Genomic DNA, 20,350 nt, shown 5'->3' on the forward strand with positions numbered 1-20,350 from the left:
GTGCCACTCCTAAGATCAGGGAGGCGGGCGGAAGGCAGAAGCATCCCAGCTAGGACATACGCCGTTTCTTTCTTTCCTCTGAGTTTAGAGAATTTTTGTGTGGAATCATTAACCACTTTCAGAGGCTGTAGTTAAAACAACTACAACAACAACAAAACCTGACCAGTAGTGTGGTGGATAGCAGCATCTCCACTTACTGCTGCTAAATGACGGATATTTATCATTTAGTTGCTGTGGAGTGAGTTGGCGCCTCTGCCACAAGCAACTTACGACATGGAGCAGGGGTTTCTAACCGGAGGCCTGGGGACTGACTTGAGGCAGCCCGTGAACTCCCGAAATTTTAGGGCGAAGCAGCTGTATGTGCAGTTTTGGTGGGAGAGGGTCCTAGTCTTTCCCCAGGTTCTCAAATGAATCACTGCCCTAAGCCGGCGTTAAAAGCCATTGCTCATTGGTCCGAGAGTAGAGAGCTCGCGTGATCTTGGGAAAGGACAGTGGAGATCTGGCAGTTTATAAGGACAAATAGTACAATACTTGATTTATTAAATACTTTGCGAATGAATGTTTTTTGAGGCCTCCTAACGTCCGAATATCACGGTTCTGTTTAGCGAGACTAGTTGGAGATTTATTTTTTAATTTCTGCTTGAAATTATCACTGTATTTTGCTTAACCCAGGGTCTCAGTTCTGACAAAGTTAATGAAACGAGCGATAATTCTGTGAAAGTCCTAGGAAAGCTGGCATTTCTTATACTAAAGTATTAAAAAATGTCTCTCCTGTCCTTTCCCGTTAAGGGCCGACCGTTGCGAGAACAGCAGGAAGTGGCCGCAGCTGTCATTCAGCGTTGTTACCGGAAATACAAGCAGGTAAACCAAGCTCGGGGCACAGGGCAGCGTGCCCCGGCCAGCGCGCACAATGCCCCCGAAATCCTAACGCGTGGTTTGGCCAAAGAGCACTGCACTCTGCTCGGTTCAAGGGCTGGCTCCGAATCGCCACTGTTAGAGACCAGAGGGATGTGTTCTAGGGGGAAAAAGAAAAATTTGCCACTAAACTGATGCCACAAAATGACTTCCGTTCAAATTTTTGGCCTGTTATCACCTGTCCGAGGTGTTGGTCTGATACAGAGGAAGCCGTTGGTGTGCGAAGCGAGGGCCTTGACACACACAACTCCGGAGCAATGAGACGGTGATGTCACCGTTAGCCATCTTCCTCTCGCCTTCTTTACATCCATTGTAAAGAGAATGATTGTAACGATCTTTGAAAATCTGAGGCTGCTCTTGCGTTCCTTCCCTGACAGATGCGAGCGTATCTAAATGCTCTTCCCCACGGGCTTCCTCTGCCGGAAGCAGCCCGCAGGGTTAAGTAGCTAGCATGGAGGACAGGGAATGGACGTTTATGGAGGACGTACATGTCCCTGGATGTCCCGTCTCTTTCAGGCACGTCACCCCATTCGGCCCTTACTGTTATTTGGAGTAAACGGTTTGATTTCCATTTTACAGATGAAGAAGCTGAGGCTCAGAGAAATTAAGAACGTAGTAATTAGACCTTTCTGATGTAGGTAGTTAGAAAGTATAAAACATTGCCTGAGTTTCATATGGTTTGTATGACAAAGTTCAGTCCTGTCAGCGGAACCTTTTATTAGGTTGCGCTTTAGGTAGGTTTTATGTTTTCATTTCAGGAATAATAAATGCTAAGACGTACGCTAACCACGCAGAAATTCGGGGCTGTGGCCTCTTTTCTAGTCTAGGGCTTTGATTTCTTGTTTCTCTGGGATTCAGCCCTGTCCGTGAGTGGGGCGGGGCGGGGCTACCTTCGCCTCGTGGCCAGTTGAGTTCACGATCCCAGAAAATGAAGGTTTATTGTGTAAACGCTGACACCGCGGTCCTTGTAACGGCCGTGGGAGGGGGCGGCCCTGCTCTCCGGCCCCCGCTTGGCAGGCAGGCTGTGTGTTAGCACACGCGATGCCCAGAATTGGATTTTCGAGTCCGTGATGACAGCAGGTACTTATTCCAAAATGTGAGGTTTTTTTAATCCCCTCCCGAGGACGTGCCGTCTACATCCAGTAAGACAGAAGGCATTCCGTTTTGAAATGTTGACAAATGTAAGGCAAATATTTTGGAAGACGGAAGGTGTTAATACAGCCAGGCTGCCTTTTTTTGTTGGTGGTGGTGGGTGTTTTATTGGTTCTGGTTTTTCATTTCATTCTACTCAGCAATCTAACGTTAATCTTGTATTCTCTGTTTCTCCCCAAGCTGACATGGATAGCCTTGAAGGTAATGATACACCCGAGCCCTCTCACAAACCATTCCACCAGAGTCACAAACGCCACACCCATCACCAGCTACAAGAAGGGGCCCCTCGGATGGCAGGTCGTGAAACGGGCATACTCCCCTTGCCAGGCCACTGCCCACAGTGCACCTGCCCTCCGGGGACCATGTAGTTATTCAGTCAGAGTAGGGCATTTTGACAGTAACGATAATTGGACGTTTTCTTGGCCAACATCAATCTAAAGAATCCATCCAAGCCAGTTCCCCCGAGCCCGGCGAGCCGCCGAGTAAGTCACCTTCCCCCGGTGTGCTTCGGGCCCAGCAGGCTCTGGGTGTGCGGTGTGCGTAGGCCGCGGTGTTGAAAACCGCGGAAGCTCTGTAGGATACAGCAGATGAAAATGTAAAGCAGGTCAGATGAGGATCCTTGCAGAAAGCTCTTGTGTCTAGAACATTCTAAGAAGTCAGTTTCTTCTCCTCATCCCGCCTTATGCATGCAGTAGTGTCCTTAGGCACAGGGCCGTTCTGAGGACGGTTTTTCCCCATGCTGGTAAGTCACCTTCTTGAAAGCAGAGGGCTTCGTCGTCCCCAGAGTCATATTCTGTGCCCTGAGCAGTTTGGAATAGCATTTTTTAAATATGGAGAGCACTGTATTTTTAGTGCGTACAGGCAGAAATGGCAGAGAAGCCTTCTCACGTGCCTTCACCCCTCACCTCGGTAGTTCTGCTGCAGGCTGGGTGGGGGCCGCCCGCACTGGCTCCTGAGCGGTCCCCGGTTCCATGACAACTTTCCGGGATTCGCAGCATCACCCCGTGTTAGTCCTATGAGCATCAATCTTTTGCAGGTTAAAATGGCTCAAAGGTGTCAGCGTTTCATGATAAGCCTTGTATTTGGGACCTTGTAACTCAGAAATTTGTTACATGAAATGGTAGTTAGGAACCGGATGCTGACTGCTGAGTATGCTTATGTGTGTGTGTGTGGGGGGGGGGGTGTCATGGGAGGCACGCAGAAGGTTAAATAAGAATGCTTCCAAATCGGATAGTAAATATTACCCTTACACTTTTACATTTTTCTATGTATGTTTTTAAGATTCCTAAGTGTCTAAGTGGCTTGCTATTATTTTTTTTTTCAAGAAGGGCAATATATTTTGATGTTTTGGGGGTAAAGCATTTTTCCCAAATACTTTAAGCAATACTTGATCTGAAGGTGACCCTTATAGGAATATTTTGCATTTTGCAAAGGTAGGTGTAATGATTCCTAGTTTGCCTCATCGGCGGTTAAACCCAAAACAGAAGAGAGAATCTGGTAATAAAGGGGAAAAAGTAGTTTCTCTTCTTTCCTTCCCTGATAAGCCCAGAGAACACAAACTCGAGTGGCTCCTCTTGTTACTGGTTCTGCTTCTTCTTGTCTCCCCTGCAGTATGCACTTTATAAAAAGATGACACAGGCCGCCATCCTTATCCAGAGCAAATTCCGAAGTTACTATGAACAGAAGAAATTCCAGCAGAGCCGGCGCGCGGCCGTGCTGATCCAGAAGTATTACCGGAGTTATAAGAAGTGTGGCAAGAGACGGCAGGCTCGCCGGACGGCCGTGATCGTCCAGCAGAAACTCAGGTGAGCGGAGGGAGGTGCCCCGGAGGGCAGGCTGCTCAGGGAGGAGAACCCGGGCTTCGTTGCCAGCATGGCCCTGTGCTGGCTTTAGGGTCTGTGCAGGGACTAAAGAATCTCGCAACCGTTTCCTCTCCAGACCATTCTAGACGTTGAGACTTTATGTAGTTCTGCCCATTAGTCATCTAAGTTCGTCTGTTTAGCTCGTTCTCTGTCCCCCTCCCACCCAACTATTTCGAGGTCACTGGGACATTTTCAGCTTATATCAGAATTTGTCAGGACCCAAGTTTCTACTCAGAACGGTGGCACTCTGTCATAGTAGTCTAAACGGAGGCGTCACCACACGTAAGGACTTGGAAGGGTAGAGTGAAGCGAGGCTGCTTGAGAGAGGATAAGAAAAATGTTTAGTGCCATGGAAGATGCTGGCAAAAACAGCTGGGCCAATAGCGGCCCAGAGTACCCGGGTCAGGCAGATCCCCTTCTAAACTAGGGAAGCCCGCCCAGCGCCAGAAGGCCTTTGTCAACGAAGCGATCGTGCAAAGAGCTGCCCAGTGGCATCTGATTTTCAGTTGTCACAGCGTCGCCCGGAAGGGCCCCCGCAGCCTCACCCCCCCCCCCCAGCCACACCCAGGCGCAGGGCCGGAAGGCGGCACACGCTCCTGCCGGTGGATTTGCCGCGTGAGCTGTTTCAGTGGAAGTCCTGTATCCCTCCTGACTCGTTTTCAACGTTTGCGTATCAAGCTTTCCCGCGCCCTCCCTGTGACACTAATCAATACTCTGGCTTTTCCAGGAGCAGTTTGCTAACCAAAAAGCAGGACCAAGCTGCTCGAAAAATAATGAGGTTTCTCCGACGCTGTCGCCACAGGTACATTAGCCCTCGTCTATGCACTTTGCTCATCACGACTAATAAACAGCCCTGCTCCTCTGAACCACTCATTAACTCCGACATAAAGCCACCGCCCCCCCCCCCAGCCCCAAGTAATCAGACTAATCCCCGCACACTGCCGCGGGACAGCAGGGCCCACTCACTAGGGACTCAACTCATTGCTGCTGCTGGAAGGCTCTTGGCTGTTCCAGACCATGCTGGACACAGTGGGCGAGGGACAGTCACGCCAGTTTCTCTGTTTCAGTTCAGCGCAAGGACAGCTTCACGTGGACAAGCTTTGCGTGCCACGTGCCCCTTCAGCGTGTTACTTCTGTGCCATGTTGCAGCATGTTCTTCGCGCTAAACCCTTACCGTGCTAACGTGTGTGCAGACAGAAAATGAACAGTTTCTATTCCCCGGGAAAGGGTAGAAAGCCACTAATTCCATCCAAGTTCCTGGTGTAGAATTTCTAGTAAACAGCTGCTGCCCCCTGCTGGACGCGGAGCGGCCAACAGGCTCCGTTAGACTGATTAGGGAAGAGCTAGTCCCGGCCGAGGAGCAGAAGGTCGGGCAGGACGCGTCTGAGATGCGAGGCCCGTCTGCAGTTAGAACACGGGTTGCTGAGGCCCCGGCACTCCACGGAGACGCGCGGCCTTCCCGCGGAGCTAAGCCGCAGGGGCTTCCTCAGATCGGAGCTCCCTTTGCGAAGGAGACAGGGTCCTCTCTTTAGATTTTGGGGGCTGGCGACGAGCGTTTTGTTTCTTTAGGCTCTCAGTCCAGTCTGGGTCTGTAAATGGCCGTGGGAGCTGGCCGCGATGACATCCCATGGTCCCATCCTTCCTCCAGGTGTCGGCCAGGGTGCGGCTCCCAGAACCCCCTCCTTCACGGGCACCCCGTAATGTCGTGCCAAAGCCCGAGTGTTCACACCCATTCAGTTCCTCAGAGGCTTCGTTTTGCTTGAGTTTTTCCTGCCCCTAAAACCATCTCCTCGCTAACTTGGAAAATATTTTGACTTTGAGACCAGATAGGGGCTGACTGGGTGCTTGTGCTTTTAGGAAATTAACCAAAAGGGCCATTTGCATGACAGGGACGATGTAGGGAGCCACACATGTGAACCTTTCCTTAGGGTACACTCGGTGGTCTCTAGCTAGGACGCTGGGGAAGAAGCGATGCCTTGGCCGCCTCTGCCCTCTGCCGGGCAGTGATGGCGCGTCCCGCCCTGATGGGCCAGCCTGTGCGGTACCCGGGTCACTGCCCTGAAACAGGAAGCCCCTAGGAAACGCATATCGAAACACGCGGTGTGGCCGCGACATAGTGAAGTTAATTCCGCGAGCCTGCCGAGCCCGTCACTCAGCCGCACCGGTGACGCGGCACTCCGGTCGTTGCATCCGGTGGGCTGGGACGCACCTGGGCCCTGCTCGTGGCCTCAGGTGCTCACCGCCCCTTCTTCCCTTTTACTCTCTTCGTTGAGACTGTGCTTAATACTCGCCCGACAGATTTTATTTTGAAGAAAATTACCTTTACATTTCGCTTTAGGCCACTTCAGACAAACCAAAATGTCCCCGAGTTACATTTTCCTTGTTTTGTAGTCTTATCCTTAAGCTCCAAAAATATGGATAGGTAATGCAGTCTTGGCGATCATGAGCAAAATTACATAAAGACCCACGCCCGTTTTCCGTCTGTCTTTTTTTTTTCTTTCTTTCTTTTATTCGGCCAAAGCCATGTCCCATACTTCCAATAGGTGAGTTGGGAGGGTCAGATATTTAAATAAAGTTTGAATAAAGAACTACTGTGTTGCAAGCATCATGCTTGGAAACTGTCTTGCCAGGTAGCGTAACAACTCTTTTAGGTATAAATTGTTGTTCCCGTATTAGAAACAGAGAGACCGCAGTTAAGCAGAGGTGACTGAGACATAGTCTCTGCCTAGCAGCCTAACATCTTAGTATGATCTGTGTAAAGACAGATTAACAATAGCAGTGCACCGCTGAAAGCGACAGAAGGGGTTAGGTACAGATGCAGTCTGGGCAACCTTAAGACTTGATCTCATTGTTTTCAATGACACACACCCGCTCTGCTCTGAATGATTGTGCCCGCCCCCCTAAAAGATACTTAAGACATAAATGCATAAAAGGCTGCTTCCCACCATGGGCTGAATAAAGGAAGCCTTTAATTCGTGTGTTCAGAGTTCTCTTTTTGGAAACTGGTAGAGAAGAATTTCATGATGATTTTACCTTTTCTAGGTTCATTTTCTAAGTGGTGATAACCTCATAAGGCTAACAAGGAAGTGTGTTATGAAGAGAACATCAGATTTCGGACTCTGAATTTCCATTTATTATTGAGGATGAAATAAAGACCCTTCTTTTGTTAAAAAGCTCCTTTTTGTTACTTGCTTTTTTATAGGTCAGATTTTAGAAAAACGTGCTGGCAAATTTGAATATCCTTCGTACATTGACTGTAAGATCAGTGTTGACTTCCCGTTCCTGTGTATTTGGTGAAGGAGTTCAGAGAAATCCTGAAAACCTCTCCCGGATATTTTAACTCACATTTTCCCTCGGAGGAGTGTAATCCTGTTTCCGTTCTGGGTTACCGAATATGAAGGGAAATTCTGTGGGTTGTCCCTCAGGAGCATTAAAACAGAAAACCTCACACAAGCCCCTCTGAGAGAAAAGCAGGTAGATAGTGGCTTCAGGAATCAATGAGAGGTGTCCCATCTCTTAAAAGTTTGCTGTCGCGTGGTCCCCAACATCTTTAGACTTGAAGAATAAATTGGGGAGTGTCCCACCTGCTCATTTCACGTGCCCCTCCCCCCATCACTTCTTTCTCTCCGTAAAAGGAGCCACGTTATCCTCCCCTATGTTGAAATAAAGCTGTTGACGATATTTCTGTTGCGAGCCTCACGTGCTAATAGCTCTTTGGTGTTGTTTTACTGTCTAAAGCCCCCTGGTGGACCATAGGCTGTACAAAAGGGTGAGTTTAGATGCCTGCCAGCCAGTTTATCTTCCATTTTCAATATTTTGCTTTCTGCTTGCTTGCATGGGGCTGCAGCCTAGGTATGCCAGTAAGTTTCACATCCATTTGGAATGAAATGAGATACAAGTAAAACTAACCCTGATTACTAACACCGCTACTTCTACGACCGACCGGAAAGCAGTCACGAGCAGTAGACGTGCAAGTGCATGAGTAAGTGGAGGGCAGGGCCTTCCGCAGCCGCCCCAGGGCATGCTCAGGACTCGGGGGAGAAGCCTTCAGTACGAGGGGGGAAAAAAAAGGCTGGCGGCACAGGCGGAAATCTCAATGAGGCTGCACTGTCAGAAGACGTGACGCGAGGGGCTGCTTGTGATCCAAGCAATTTGCCATGTGAAATTCTCTCATCTGCTGTGTCCAAATTTCTTAAGCAAGAAGGCTCACTAGGCTTTGCTTTTCATTTTATTTTTTAACAAACCTATTTCTTGTTTAGAATTACCGTTTGCCCATTACCCTGTTCCTATAGTTTTATTTTCTAAATCTCCCTTTCTCTGGCGCTATGAGGTAAGTCAGTGCACAAAGGTGACCTTTTAGGATCAGCCTAGGATATTCACTTAAAACAGTGAGCGAGCCTGGCTCCCAGCCTCTGATGGCGGCCAGTGCTGAGCGAAGACGACGGGGCGTAAAGTGTCTTAAATCTGTGTGTTCTGTACTGCAGTTAAGAGTAAGCATTCCGACAGCATTTGTGTTTTAAAGACATGATCATGAATAGGTGTTCAGTAGACACTATGAGTGTTCCTGAGATTTAGAATGTAACGCTGATTCGTAAGTGTGCATAAGGGGTGAAAGTCTCTGTTGGATGCGGCCTTAACACATCTTAAGTTATAATAAAGGATGTAGTGCCAAAAAAAAAAATCGTTTTTAAAAACCAGGAATAGAATTCCTCAAAATCAGCCTTGAATTTAAATTAATTTGACAACTTTTGCCCTGTAGATAGTCCCAGAGAAGATGCGTGAAAAATGCGATCTGGGAGTTCTCTCTCTCAGTTCCACTCCACCTGACACCGCCCCTCCCCCTCGTGACCGCGCCCTGGTAACGGAGGTGCTGTCATTTGTACGAGTCCTAAGAGAAGATCGCGCTCCAGAGAATCTAAAACTTCTCACGTTTCTGGAGACATTAGTTCCCCTCTAACTCTATGGATGTTGACGCTCGTGCTTAATCATTAGATTTTAAGCCCAGAGTCAGCAAATCTTTTCTTGAAAGGCCCCGCAGTCTGTTCGCAAGCTGCCGCAGACGCACAAACAAACGTGGCTGTGTTCTGATGAAGTTTCCAACTTACGATAACAGGAGACTTGAACTTCCATAAGTTATTCCTCAATTAAGATATTGTTCCTATAAAAGATTTAAAGCCTCACCTATTTAAAACCATGACTGGTTGCTGAAGGATAAATTCATTTCTTAAAAAACAAGAATAAAGCAGCTACACTCATTTGTGAAATCAACTAGTTAGCCCTCTTTAGAATTAGGCAGTTTACCAATGAAATAGTTTACATCCCACGCAGTAGAGCTGCCTCGGAGATGTCCATGTTTGAAATACAGGAGAAAACAGAGACCAAAAAAAAAAAAAATCCACATCTCTCTTTTTCTATTCCCACTCACTCTCTGCATACATAGATAATGTTTCTGTCCATTTAAAAAATTTTCCAAGAGAGCAGATGCGTGCCCTGGTGTTCAGTTGAACCGACAGTTGTAGTATCTTGCATGTTATGCATTAATGTGGTCTGATGCTGGTTAGTGAAAGTGGAAACTTACGCACTTTTGAGGCTCGTTAGCTTCTGGTACGTCAATGATCATTTTTAAGGCTACACTTTCTGAAGGTGCTCTTCAGTGCCAACCAGAGTCCCTACCTGAATCCTTAAGTGTCTACCGGCTAAGTTGGAATTTCATAACATCCCTTATGCCTCTCGGTCTGTAGGGAGCTCGAGAGAGCAGCCGAGAAGTGCTAGGTCCCTTCTAGTATGGCCTTATTTACCCGCCCGTACGAACTGAGGAATAACTCATCTTCGACTTTGTCTGATCACCAGTAAGATCTCTCTCCCTCTCGGTTCCATCAGAGGAGTCCCAGCGACACACCATCTGATAGTCCCCACGTAGAAATTGCTCTTGGGAGGCATGGCATTCTCCGAGGAGAATTTACATTTCCGGAATTTATGTCATAGAAGATACTATTCCTATTTTTATGAACTTATAAAGCATATGTTTAAGACATTTAAGGCTTACATATCAAAGGATATTTGAAAACTTAAAGAATTAAGTTGTGTGGTACAGCGATTGTCAACCACTTTGTGACCCTAATTCCCTTATTAACGAAACGAAGATATCTTAAACGGTAGGCGAGGTCAGCTAATTCCAGCAGCGGAGCAATCAGAAAAGACTTCGCATTTTTAGTCTTCATTTGGGGAAGGCCAGGAAAAAGCACCAGACTCTTCCCTGAGCCTAGCTCTTTTTTACTTCAGGTTTAGCCTTTGATTTATCCAATCACTTAAAACAAGAGCTTTCAAATTCAAGATACCGGCCTAGGGGATGTGTTCTGTTCTGGGTGCAGTAACGTCGATTGAAGAGAAAACTTATACGTAGGGAGAGAGTGGAATCAACAGTTTTAATTATTTTTCTTAATGAAGCTGCTGTACTGCTTTTCAGCAAATGACTGGAGGATTTCAATGAAGAAACATTTCAAGTGCACATGCTGGAAATGCTAATTCCGGTCGGATTTTCAGTGTGTGTAACAGGATATTACTCAGTTTTATAGCAGAAAATCAAGATACCTCATATGTAAAGGAAATTTTAAATAATTGAATTACCTAATGATTTATTCTCAAAGTACTAACCCTAGAAAGGACTACCTCTTTTTCTAGTTAGAAAATGGCATCCACTTCTCTCTTTGGGACAATTTCTGCTTTTGTGGCTATCAGGACACGTCCTCGCAAGTCGGAGAGACCCCTCTCTGAGACGCGGTTCCTAGCTGAGTCCCTGTTTCCCTACGGCAGGTAGCATTTCTGCGAGAGCACTCTGTAACCCCGAACGATCGCGACAGGTATTAGACAGTGTGAACTCCGGTTTTTAAATGACCTTTTTTTTTGGTAAATTGCTGGCTTAGTTACCCTTGTCTGATAAAGGTGGGCAAAGCTCTCCTCCGGGCATAAAAGACCCCTAACTGGAGGAAGAAAAGATAACCCTTCTTGGTCACGAATTTTTAAACAGCAGATTCTCCGTTTGACAGCTGGGTTCCCACACACTCACTCACCTTTGCCGGATGCTGCCAGGTACCTTGGGAAGCGGTGGTTTCAACACCAAGTATTCAGAGGGGCCCGAGAAATGTCAAAGGTCATCTCCAAAGTCAGCTTATACTTTTCACTTCGTTATGTAGACTTCTACCTAAGGGACAACTGTCTAGCAAGGCCTTGAGAGTACACTGCTCAGCTGAGAGACAGCGAACAGCACTCTAAGTCGACTGTGATGTCACACTTCTTCAGTTACATTTGACAAGAGGGGCAGCTTCGCAGTGGCCCCGAGGAGTAAGAAATGGATGCGGGGTGTGTCTCATGATGTCATTTAAATCTCCAGAGTAATTGTGTCTTAACTTGCCTCTTTCAGGAAATGAATATTTTTGGAACACAGTGGCGTGTGCTGAATTGCAGACAACATGCTCTGTGTCATTCTTATTGGGCCTCTCTGTCTTTTTTGTTTTGCAACAATCCAAATGAGATTTCTGGAAAATGGCAAGACCTCGCTTTCCCTAAATTCCCCACGAGCTCTTGCAGCCCTCAGAGCCACAGGTAACTAATCCAAAAGCCACATCTGGCTGCCCTGTATATCTTTGACGTCCGGCATCGCGAGAATACACCTGCTGAGAGCCACCGACTCATGAAACATTTCTCTGGCTGAGCGTTCTTGAGTCGATGTAATGAAGCAGCTTTGCCTTACGCTTTACCCATGAGCCATCGTCCACTGCGAGTTTCCGAAGCAGGCCCACTTCATTTATTCATGAATTGTCATTGGACGTCTTACGGAAATAAACCCTGTAGGCTTTTGCTGGCTTTCAGCGCTGTTGCTTATACATCACGTCAGTACGTTAGGATGCAACTTCTTTCTTTCTTTCTTTCTTTCTTTCTTTCTTTCTTTCTTTCTTTCTTTCTTTCTTCCTTCCTTCCTTCCTTCCTTCCTTCCTTCCTTCCGTCCTTCCGTCCTTCCGTCCTTCCGTCCTTCCTTCCTTCCTTCCTTCCTTCCTTCTTTCTTTTTCTTTCTTTTGGTTGAGACTGCACCAATATCCCGAGGGGGTGATTATCTCCAGCCTAGGATGCTTGGGGGAATCCTGGCTTGCCTTTCACTCGAGGAGTTGACTGGTCACAGGCCAAAGCCTTGCTGTCCTTCCTAGTCCCTTAGCCCCAAGCCGGCTGTGAGCGCACCTTCTCCCAGGTTATGCCCGGCGGCTCGGGAACCAGTCCTTGAGCTCTCCCTGTGGTAGTGATAGCTTTGTACCTGCAGGGGCCGTAGTTTCTGTCCCACATAAGTTGTCTTTACAATACCCAGGAAGACGGCTTCGTCTGTCTGTGCGATGAAACAGAAGTAAGCGAATCCTGATGGGATGTGTTTTTAGACGTTTTTAGGTTCAGTTCTTGCTTAGCACTGAAAGAGTCTGTTACAATTCCTTAAGAGAACCATAGCTCAGTAACCCTTAGCTGAGTTTCTATGACATAATACAACAAAAGTTACTGAACGTCTGTATTCTACATTCTATAGATACGGTGACCGTGGGTACTGGATTTTTTAAGAATAATTCCAATTTCCAAAATTCTGGTTTATATCTACCAAGTTTGCATACTGAAAAACATGCTTACAACACAGATAATCTCAAGGAAGCCAGGTCAATCACTTGATTTTGATTTGGGCTTATAAAATAGAATTTTTTTCCCTCCACTGAATTTTTTAATTGTTTTTTTTTTTTTATATCATGTGAATACAACATTTTTAAGACACAGTAACAGGTGAATAGAAAACACCAACTTTTTTTTTTTTTCAAAGAATGACAAGCAGGAATAATTATTATCACAAAAGGAACACATACTATAGCACCTTTTGGAAATAAAAATAAGCAAGGAAAATCAGCCAGAGACAATTAACTGTTAGACCTTCATTGTGTACCCTTCTTGTGGTGGATATATTTTTACTTACCCCGTGCCCCTTAGTGATTATTCATATCTTGACTGACTTAGACAAGGCAACAACAACTTTCTGCAATGGTTTGAAACACTGATTTGAAACATCTATTTCTCAGTAAAAGTTTTGTTAACAAATCCTATCAAATGCTGTTCCAAATCACCTCAGTCGGAGAATTGTTTTCTGTTTCTTTGGAGGCAATGTAACATTCAGATGTATTTTATCTGATTGACATTTGATTTAAAACAAAACAAGGAATTGGGCACCCCTGTCTTATCCTAGTAAGCTACCCTCAAGCAATATTAAACCCCACTTAGGATTGTGGTAGGGCAGACAGCAAAAGTCTCTCAATTTCATCTCAACTTTCAGAGGTAAGTCAGCCTCAACAACACGGGCTGCAGATTACACATTGGAGGAGGCTAAAAATCTTTGATTTCCTTGATTCTTAGGCCCGTTCTTTTCATGTTTCAAATCTGCGTGGAAAATTGAAACGTACACTTTACGTGGACGTATTTTTTTTTTCTCTAAAACATTGTAGTAAAATCTACCTAGAGTCAGAGAATGACATTAGAATTGGGAAAATAGAAAAGTTTTCAACAACACATATCTTTCGTATTTCAACAACACATTTCAACAAACGCCATGGTACTTTCCCAAATGCATGTTTTCTAGCAAGTCTTTTGAGAAGAAAGCAAGTAAGAACTTAGAAAAAAAATTTTTTGTTAGCCTGAGTTAGGATCGAGGCGGTGGAGCAGAGAGGAGAAGTCAGACGAACCTGGCTTTAAACCCTGGCGCTGCCATCTATGAGCTGTGTAATTCGGGGCAGGCCGCTCCGTCCTATAAATCTCAGGTTCTACACTTACAAGTTGGAGACAGCAGTGGTGTCGTGAGAACTAAAGGAAGCAACAATGAAGCGACCTCTCCAGCTCCTGGCACTTAAATGTTCTCTTCCCTTTTGTCCCCTGATTTCTTGAATGACTTTCTGTTAAAAACGCCTATGCCATCTAAGTCATTTTGTTATCATTTTATAATGCGAGTGCACTGTGAAAACTTTATCTTGAAACTAAGAACTAAATTCTCCTCTTTAGCCTAGAAAACATATCAGAATTGCGATGCCTCGTCGTGGACAGTCATAGAACGCATTGCCATCTCTGCGCGTGGCTGAGCATCTCTCCCTAACTTAGAGGCGCGTGAGGCTCTATTGCCAGTTTTATAGCACAGTATTTACATGATATAACTTCGAAACCTTATGAAAACTTAGTTGACTTTTTAATCGGAAAGAACCTGCAAAAAACAAAAGTGGCCATTTTAACTAAAAGAAAAATGTTTACATTTATACCCATCATGACCAGCTAAGGGACAGATTCTTCTCTGTGCAACTGTATAAAACATTTCTGGTTTATAATTCATTCTCCTTTGACTTCATCTCAATGATGAACTTATATTTTTAAAGCTTTCCTGTTCACTCTTCAAAAATTGCGGATGGATATCTTTGTGTCTATGCTGTCAGAGTTTGAGTTAAGAATTCTTCCAATTCTAGAAGTCTCATCAGTGTTGGAGACACTGTTGCCTATTTGTGAATGAGCCCTGCCCTAGTGCAGGAATACGACGTGGCGTTTGAAGTAGCATGCACATCTGCGGTAATTCAGCACCCAGGTCTGCACACGTGCAGATAGATACATTGCATGCCCGGAAATAAAGGTGGCATCAGTGCATGCCTTGCATTTCTCCAGCCAAAGAGCTGTTAGTATAGATATTGCATGTTTAAAAATTGAACACAGAATATGGCATGTTTCAATTTTTAAAAGGCCATTTATTTATCAAGTATGCATGTCCAAAATGAGGGACCTTATAATGACGCACAGTTTTGTACTGTACCATCCAAATTACCTGAAAATTTAATAATCCATGGTATATTATAAAATTTTAAGCTAAATAATGCCTGGATCCAGTTATGAACATAGCATTGTATTCTAAGTGTACCTGTTAAGAAAGGAGGATTTAACCATTTGGAAGATATACTGCTCGATCAAGCTGGGCTTGCTGAATTTAGTAAATAAGCCAGACAAGCAAATTCTCAAACATTATAATTCATTTTAGTATTAATGATGATAAAACGATAAAGCTTTTTTTTTCTGGAAGAGAGCATCTTTGCTTTGAAGAGATTGTATCAACTTTGCAGAATACTGAGAAACGATTCTGCATGGAGGTGGTAAATATACTCATTTTCTTAAATTGCTGTCACAGTACACGTGCCATTCCACTGAATCCCAACCTGCGTGATATGGCAATGACTTAACCCCACCGCTCTAGGGTTACCAAGAAAGTAAACCAGCGTTTGTTTTCAAATAAAATTTAAACTTACTGGTATCACTTAAGATAACGAGACAGACCTTAACTCTTAGAGAATCAGAAAACTATATTTGGGAATTAATGACCCAAGCAAATCGGACTTTTTCTCATCATGCTGTCGAAGTAGAGTATATATGTCCTGAGAAACCGCTGCTTCTATTTGGCTAAAGTCACCCCTTCACACCCATCTTTGGAAAACAAGTTATATGTCCTGCAGGACCACAAACTACCTGTGACTTTTGCGTGAGTGCTGACTTCAGAATTTAGACCCTAATGTCACCCTTGGATCATTCTGATACTAAGGCAATGTCTTCATTACTTGTCAGTTAAAAGAAAATTTTTTGTAGCTTACAGCCTCTTCCCTGGTACCCCACCTAGATCAGGTGCCATTATTAAAAAACCAATGCAGATTTTGACATTTAAAAAATATAGACTGGAAGTGACAATTATAATTTGCTGGAAAGAACTTTCCATGACTCTGTTTATTAAACGATTTCATTTAAATTTGTTAAAGACAACATGTTTGATAACTAGAACAAAGTACCTTATATTTATTTGCACCCCATTGCTGTCCATTGGGGAGCACCAGGGGGCGTGACCCAAACATCTTTTAAAGCTACAGTGTGGAACAGGAAGAAAGGAAGGACTTAGGGAAGCCACACAGACTCCACAATACATGAGCGAAACCGCAGAGTCGTGCAGGTGTATGATCAGGTTCAAGGCACCTAAAAATCTTGAGTCTGGGAGCAAAGCAGTTCACTTCGTAGGTCTAGCAAATCTAAATAAATGTGTGTCCAGTTTCCCTAACTTGAATCCTATGGAATTATAGGGCATTAATGGTGGTCTTAAAAAGGAAGTCATTTGAACAATTACCATTTTTTTCTAAGAAGAGCATGTTATTGTTACACTTAACCACAGTAAGTTTCGGTTTTGCTTTGAGTTCAGAGCACATGGTGATAGAGTGAGGTTTCAGAAAAGGTCTGGGCTTCCTCTTTGGTTAGTTTCCCCAGCAGTTAAACAGAAGTCTCTCTTGCTGTCAATCCTCAAAAGGGTCTTCGTCTTGTTTTTGTTTTTTTTGTGTTTTTTGTTTGTTTTTTTTTTTTCCCACTTCAGAGGACATAGTAATGTCCTTACTCGATGTGGTCACTGTTTCACTATGTAGTTATCACCTGGTATTTTGTTTCTCTTCCAGAGTGAAAGAATTGAAAAAGGCCAAGGAACTTGAAGACATACAGCGGCATCCCTTAGCAATGTGACATTGCTTTTCAGACTGTTTTCATTTCTGTTTTTAGCAGAGACATGCAACAACACACGCACGCACACGCGCATACACACACACACACACACACACACACACACACACACACACACAATCCCTCTGCAGTTTTGGGGAGATCAGCTGCAGGATTTTAACAGGAATGTTTGGGTCATTGCATTTGCACCTCCATGGACAACTTTTAATTTAATCAGCAAGACAGACATCTTGGAACTCAGTCTTCTGTTGGATCATGGGAAAACAAGACACCACGAGGAAGTGAAAGAGGCTTCCTCTTCTTGGGAAGAAGCCGTTTTCCTTCTCATATAGGGCTGTATTCAAACATCGTGTGGAACTGTACAAATATTATACCAAAAACATAGATGAGAAAAAGTGGGGATGCACTAGCAACGAAAGAGGATTGTTCCCGCGCCTGTCAGTTATTTCCAAGAAGCTGAATCTTTGGGATTCATTCTCAGTGGAGGGCTTAGATCATACAAATCTTTATTGGGTCCGTGTGTTCTCATTTCCTTCACGGTTTTTATTTTACTTAGTTTGTTCTTCTGTTTTAATCTCTACAGCACACTTAATGCAACTTTTAAAATCTGCAGGTTTTTAATGTGGAAATTTGCAGAGGGGCAGGTGTGTGGTAAACGGGTAATGCATGGGAAATAATGAGAAACAGCTTACAGAGTTTAAATTTATTTTCTTGTCCCTGCCACCTCCCAAGAGCCTGTGGGTAATCGTTTTGTCCCGTTTCTCATGTTCAGCACTTTAATTTTTTGGCCTTACTTTCATGTGCAATGAGAATTAGAGAATTGGAAAAGCATGTAGCTTTTTTTAGTAACCTTGGAAACTGTAGTCATTCTAAGGAATCATGAACCTTGCCTGGACATTTACCACCTAAAAGATCAGTGTGGTGCTGCGTTCTGGCCAGTAAATTCCATATTTTTGGCTATATTTCATCCAAACTGAGCAGTTTCTGTGTATATATAGAAGGTAGAAATGGAAAGTGAGAAAATATTTGAAAGGGATTATATTAATTGCTAAATATTTTATTCACAAAGGTCAATAACATGGCAAGATAAAATTATTTGTATAGTTTTGTCTGAATGAGCAAGAAAATGTGGATGTATTGTTTGTATATATTGTATATATTAAAACAGAGATATGTGCATGAAATCAAGAAAAAAGAAATGAACAAAAGCAAAGCATTAGTGGCTATGGTCTGTAAAATGAAACAAAAAAAAACTTTATTTCACTATAAGAGTACTTTATTTTAAATGTTCTTTAGAAGAACATTTTGCTAAAGCATGACTAAACTGCAAAAAATAAAAATTAAAAAAAGAGCTACTGTATTTAGACTTAGGAAAAAAAAAGGCAGAGTAACATTACTTAAAAAAAAAAAGGATATGTTTACATTTAATTTTGGCTACCAGGAGTTTATTTTATTTTATTTATAATTTTTTTGCCAATGGTGCCAAGTAATGTGAATGCTAATATTGCTTAAGAAAATTAAGTTACTTTTGCTAAACAGATAATCAGAAGATGAATCAGTATACAGCTTAACACCATCCGCTCGCTCCAACAAAGAACACTTAGAAGGATCAAAACCTGACAAAAGAAATAGTATGAAAGGTAGAAAAAAAAAAGTCTCACGTTTTCATATCTCCTGCTGGAAATCAGAAAATGTAATAAAAATTACACAAAAAAATAACTAAAAAATTAAGAGATGCAAACCGGTCTTGTAGGGATGTAATGGTATATTACTATTTCCACATAATGAGGAGCCAAAGAAATCTGATGCTTTTAAAAATTAAACTACTCACGTAAATCGAGAGAATCAAGTTCGCATTCGCTGATGCCAGTTTAAAATCCCCAGGTTCCATTTCAGGATGAGTTGGTGGAAAGCGGAAATAAGAGTTTTTTCCGGGCTCTGGCTGCCAACTGTTAAGTTAAAACTCAAGGCTTGTTGTGAAGCCTAAAAATATTCACAAATAAGCTTTTAGACTGGTGTCTTTCGAAGGAAAGTGGATACTAAACGATTGTGGTAAAAACTGGGGTCAGTGCTCTTGGTGCCTTTTCTATAATTGTACTTGTTTTTTAATTACTTCCTTTCACTGCCAACCTCAAATTACTGTACAGTATATGTCTTACTGCTTGTGATCAGCTTTGATGACAGCGACAGCCCCACAGCTAGTAGCCACCTGTACATTTGTAAACTGAGCTGACTCACTTTTGTTTTTAAATGTGTGGGTTATGTTGCAGCTGTTGAAGTCTCCCAAATACCTATTATTTTACACAATTGACCTGTAGGAGGACACTGAGTAATTTACAAACACACAATCGCATTCACAAGCGGGAACAGAATGTGAAAGCCAGCTCTTTCGGAATGTCCTGTGTTAATGCTGACTTTAGGTATGTATGTTTACGCCATTAATTCTGGTACAAATAACTGAGCTTTTGACAAGAGTAGTGACCTCAGTGGATTTGCTTTAACCCTCACGTTTGTTTCGTTTTCTTAATGTTTCACATGCCACATTATTAGCTGAGTAAGTTAGAAATTTCTGGAAGATACATAGAATTAGGAGGGTTCTTATGGAGGAGGTCGGAAGTAGGTTCAAAACCTTGCAGTGTAACCTACCAGTGCAACTGTGAATCCTAGGCGAGGTACAAATACACTCCCACTGAAAACGAAGCATTTCTGACCGCTTTTTCTTGGTTGTGAATCTTAATTTTTTGAATATAAGATGATAGGTAAGCGCAGCTTTCTTGGATAATCTGAATTCCCAAGTGCCAGGAGTAGGATTTCATTATAAAATTAATAGCTAATCTTATTCTGTCTCCTGAAGATTTAATTGCTATTCTTGTTACCCATTTGAAATCAGCTGTACTGTGTGAACGAAATACAGACACTAACTTGAACCCCTCTCTGGCTGCACGGTCGCTTATGGCAGCTCCACACAGTAGTTGGCGCCCAACGGGGGGTCCCTGAGACTTGCATGTAAAACTAGTCTAGATGTCTTCTTTTTTGTAAGTTTTATTTTTGTAATTGTGCATGTAAAGCATCATTGAATCAATGGGTCTGTTGAAGAACTCAGCTGCTGGAAACCATGCAAAATGTTTTGAATTGCCCTTAAAATATGGAAAATGTTTTCTGAATGCTTTATATTCTTTCTGCTGTAAATTAAAAATGAAGAAAATTTCCCCATGTTATGTGTGTGTGTTGCCTTAACTTTACCTGATACTAAAATGCCAGGTGATTGGCATGTTTCAGACCGTATGAAATAGTTTCAAGTATTTGCTTAGGTCCAGGTATGACGTTTTGACGTTGAATGTTACATACAAAGCTTCAGGTGTGTCCATGAAGGAAAAATTTCTTAGTAGAGCCGCTTGCTTTTTCCTAGAACACTTGCTTTTCAACTATCCTCTCAGGCACCTCAACACAGCAATCATTTTGTCAGTGCGCAGTTATGTGAAAGATAAAGACAGCTGTCTAAACGCACCTTTTCAGTTCAAATCCTCGTTTTAAAAGGCTACTCTCCAGATGACTACTGTAGGTCATTCCTGAGTGTTGGGTCATCACTGGCTCATTCGCAGTCACCGCAGGGCCTCCTCTTGTCTCTCTAGTGGTCCCTCGTCCATCCAATCTGTCCCGATGCCACTGCAGACAGATGTCGCATGCTACACCTCCCACTTCCATGGGGCCTCAACGGTTTCTACAGCCCACTGCCTGTAAGTGACGTTTTCCTGTCTTATTTATCCTAACTCTAGAGTTAGTCTTATTTTCACCTGTGCCCCAACCTACACCCTGTGTAGGTCTGTCTGTGT

The 20,350-nt window shown here is 43.6% G+C and overlaps 1 protein-coding gene across 14 annotated transcripts in view; it reads left to right on the forward strand.

Moving 5' to 3' along the window:
- Positions 1 to 19,730, forward strand: part of CAMTA1 (calmodulin binding transcription activator 1) — a 731,085-nt gene extending 711,355 nt beyond the window's left edge. For 5 of the 14 annotated variants that reach the window (XM_036228261.1, XM_036228265.1, XM_036228258.1 and 2 more), the window contains 6 exons: positions 790 to 861; positions 2,248 to 2,268; positions 3,679 to 3,872; positions 4,657 to 4,731; positions 7,668 to 7,698; positions 16,457 to 18,582. In XM_036228261.1, the coding sequence (XP_036084154.1) occupies positions 790 to 861; positions 2,248 to 2,268; positions 3,679 to 3,872; positions 4,657 to 4,731; positions 7,668 to 7,698; positions 16,457 to 16,489 (426 nt within the window). In that variant the 3' untranslated portion in view covers positions 16,490 to 18,582. Of the gene's footprint in view, positions 1 to 789; positions 862 to 2,247; positions 2,269 to 3,678; positions 3,873 to 4,656; positions 4,732 to 7,131; positions 7,645 to 7,667; positions 7,699 to 16,456 lie in introns of those variants that run through there. The other 9 variants (XM_036228256.1, XM_036228262.1, XM_036228259.1 and 6 more) reach the window with 6 other exon arrangements.
- The last annotated feature ends 620 nt before the right edge of the window (positions 19,731 to 20,350 follow it).

The sequence above is a fragment of the Rousettus aegyptiacus genome, unplaced genomic scaffold, assembly GCF_014176215.1.
Source record: "Rousettus aegyptiacus isolate mRouAeg1 unplaced genomic scaffold, mRouAeg1.p scaffold_m13_p_1, whole genome shotgun sequence".
In the NCBI taxonomy this organism is placed as follows: domain Eukaryota; kingdom Metazoa; phylum Chordata; class Mammalia; order Chiroptera; family Pteropodidae; genus Rousettus; species Rousettus aegyptiacus.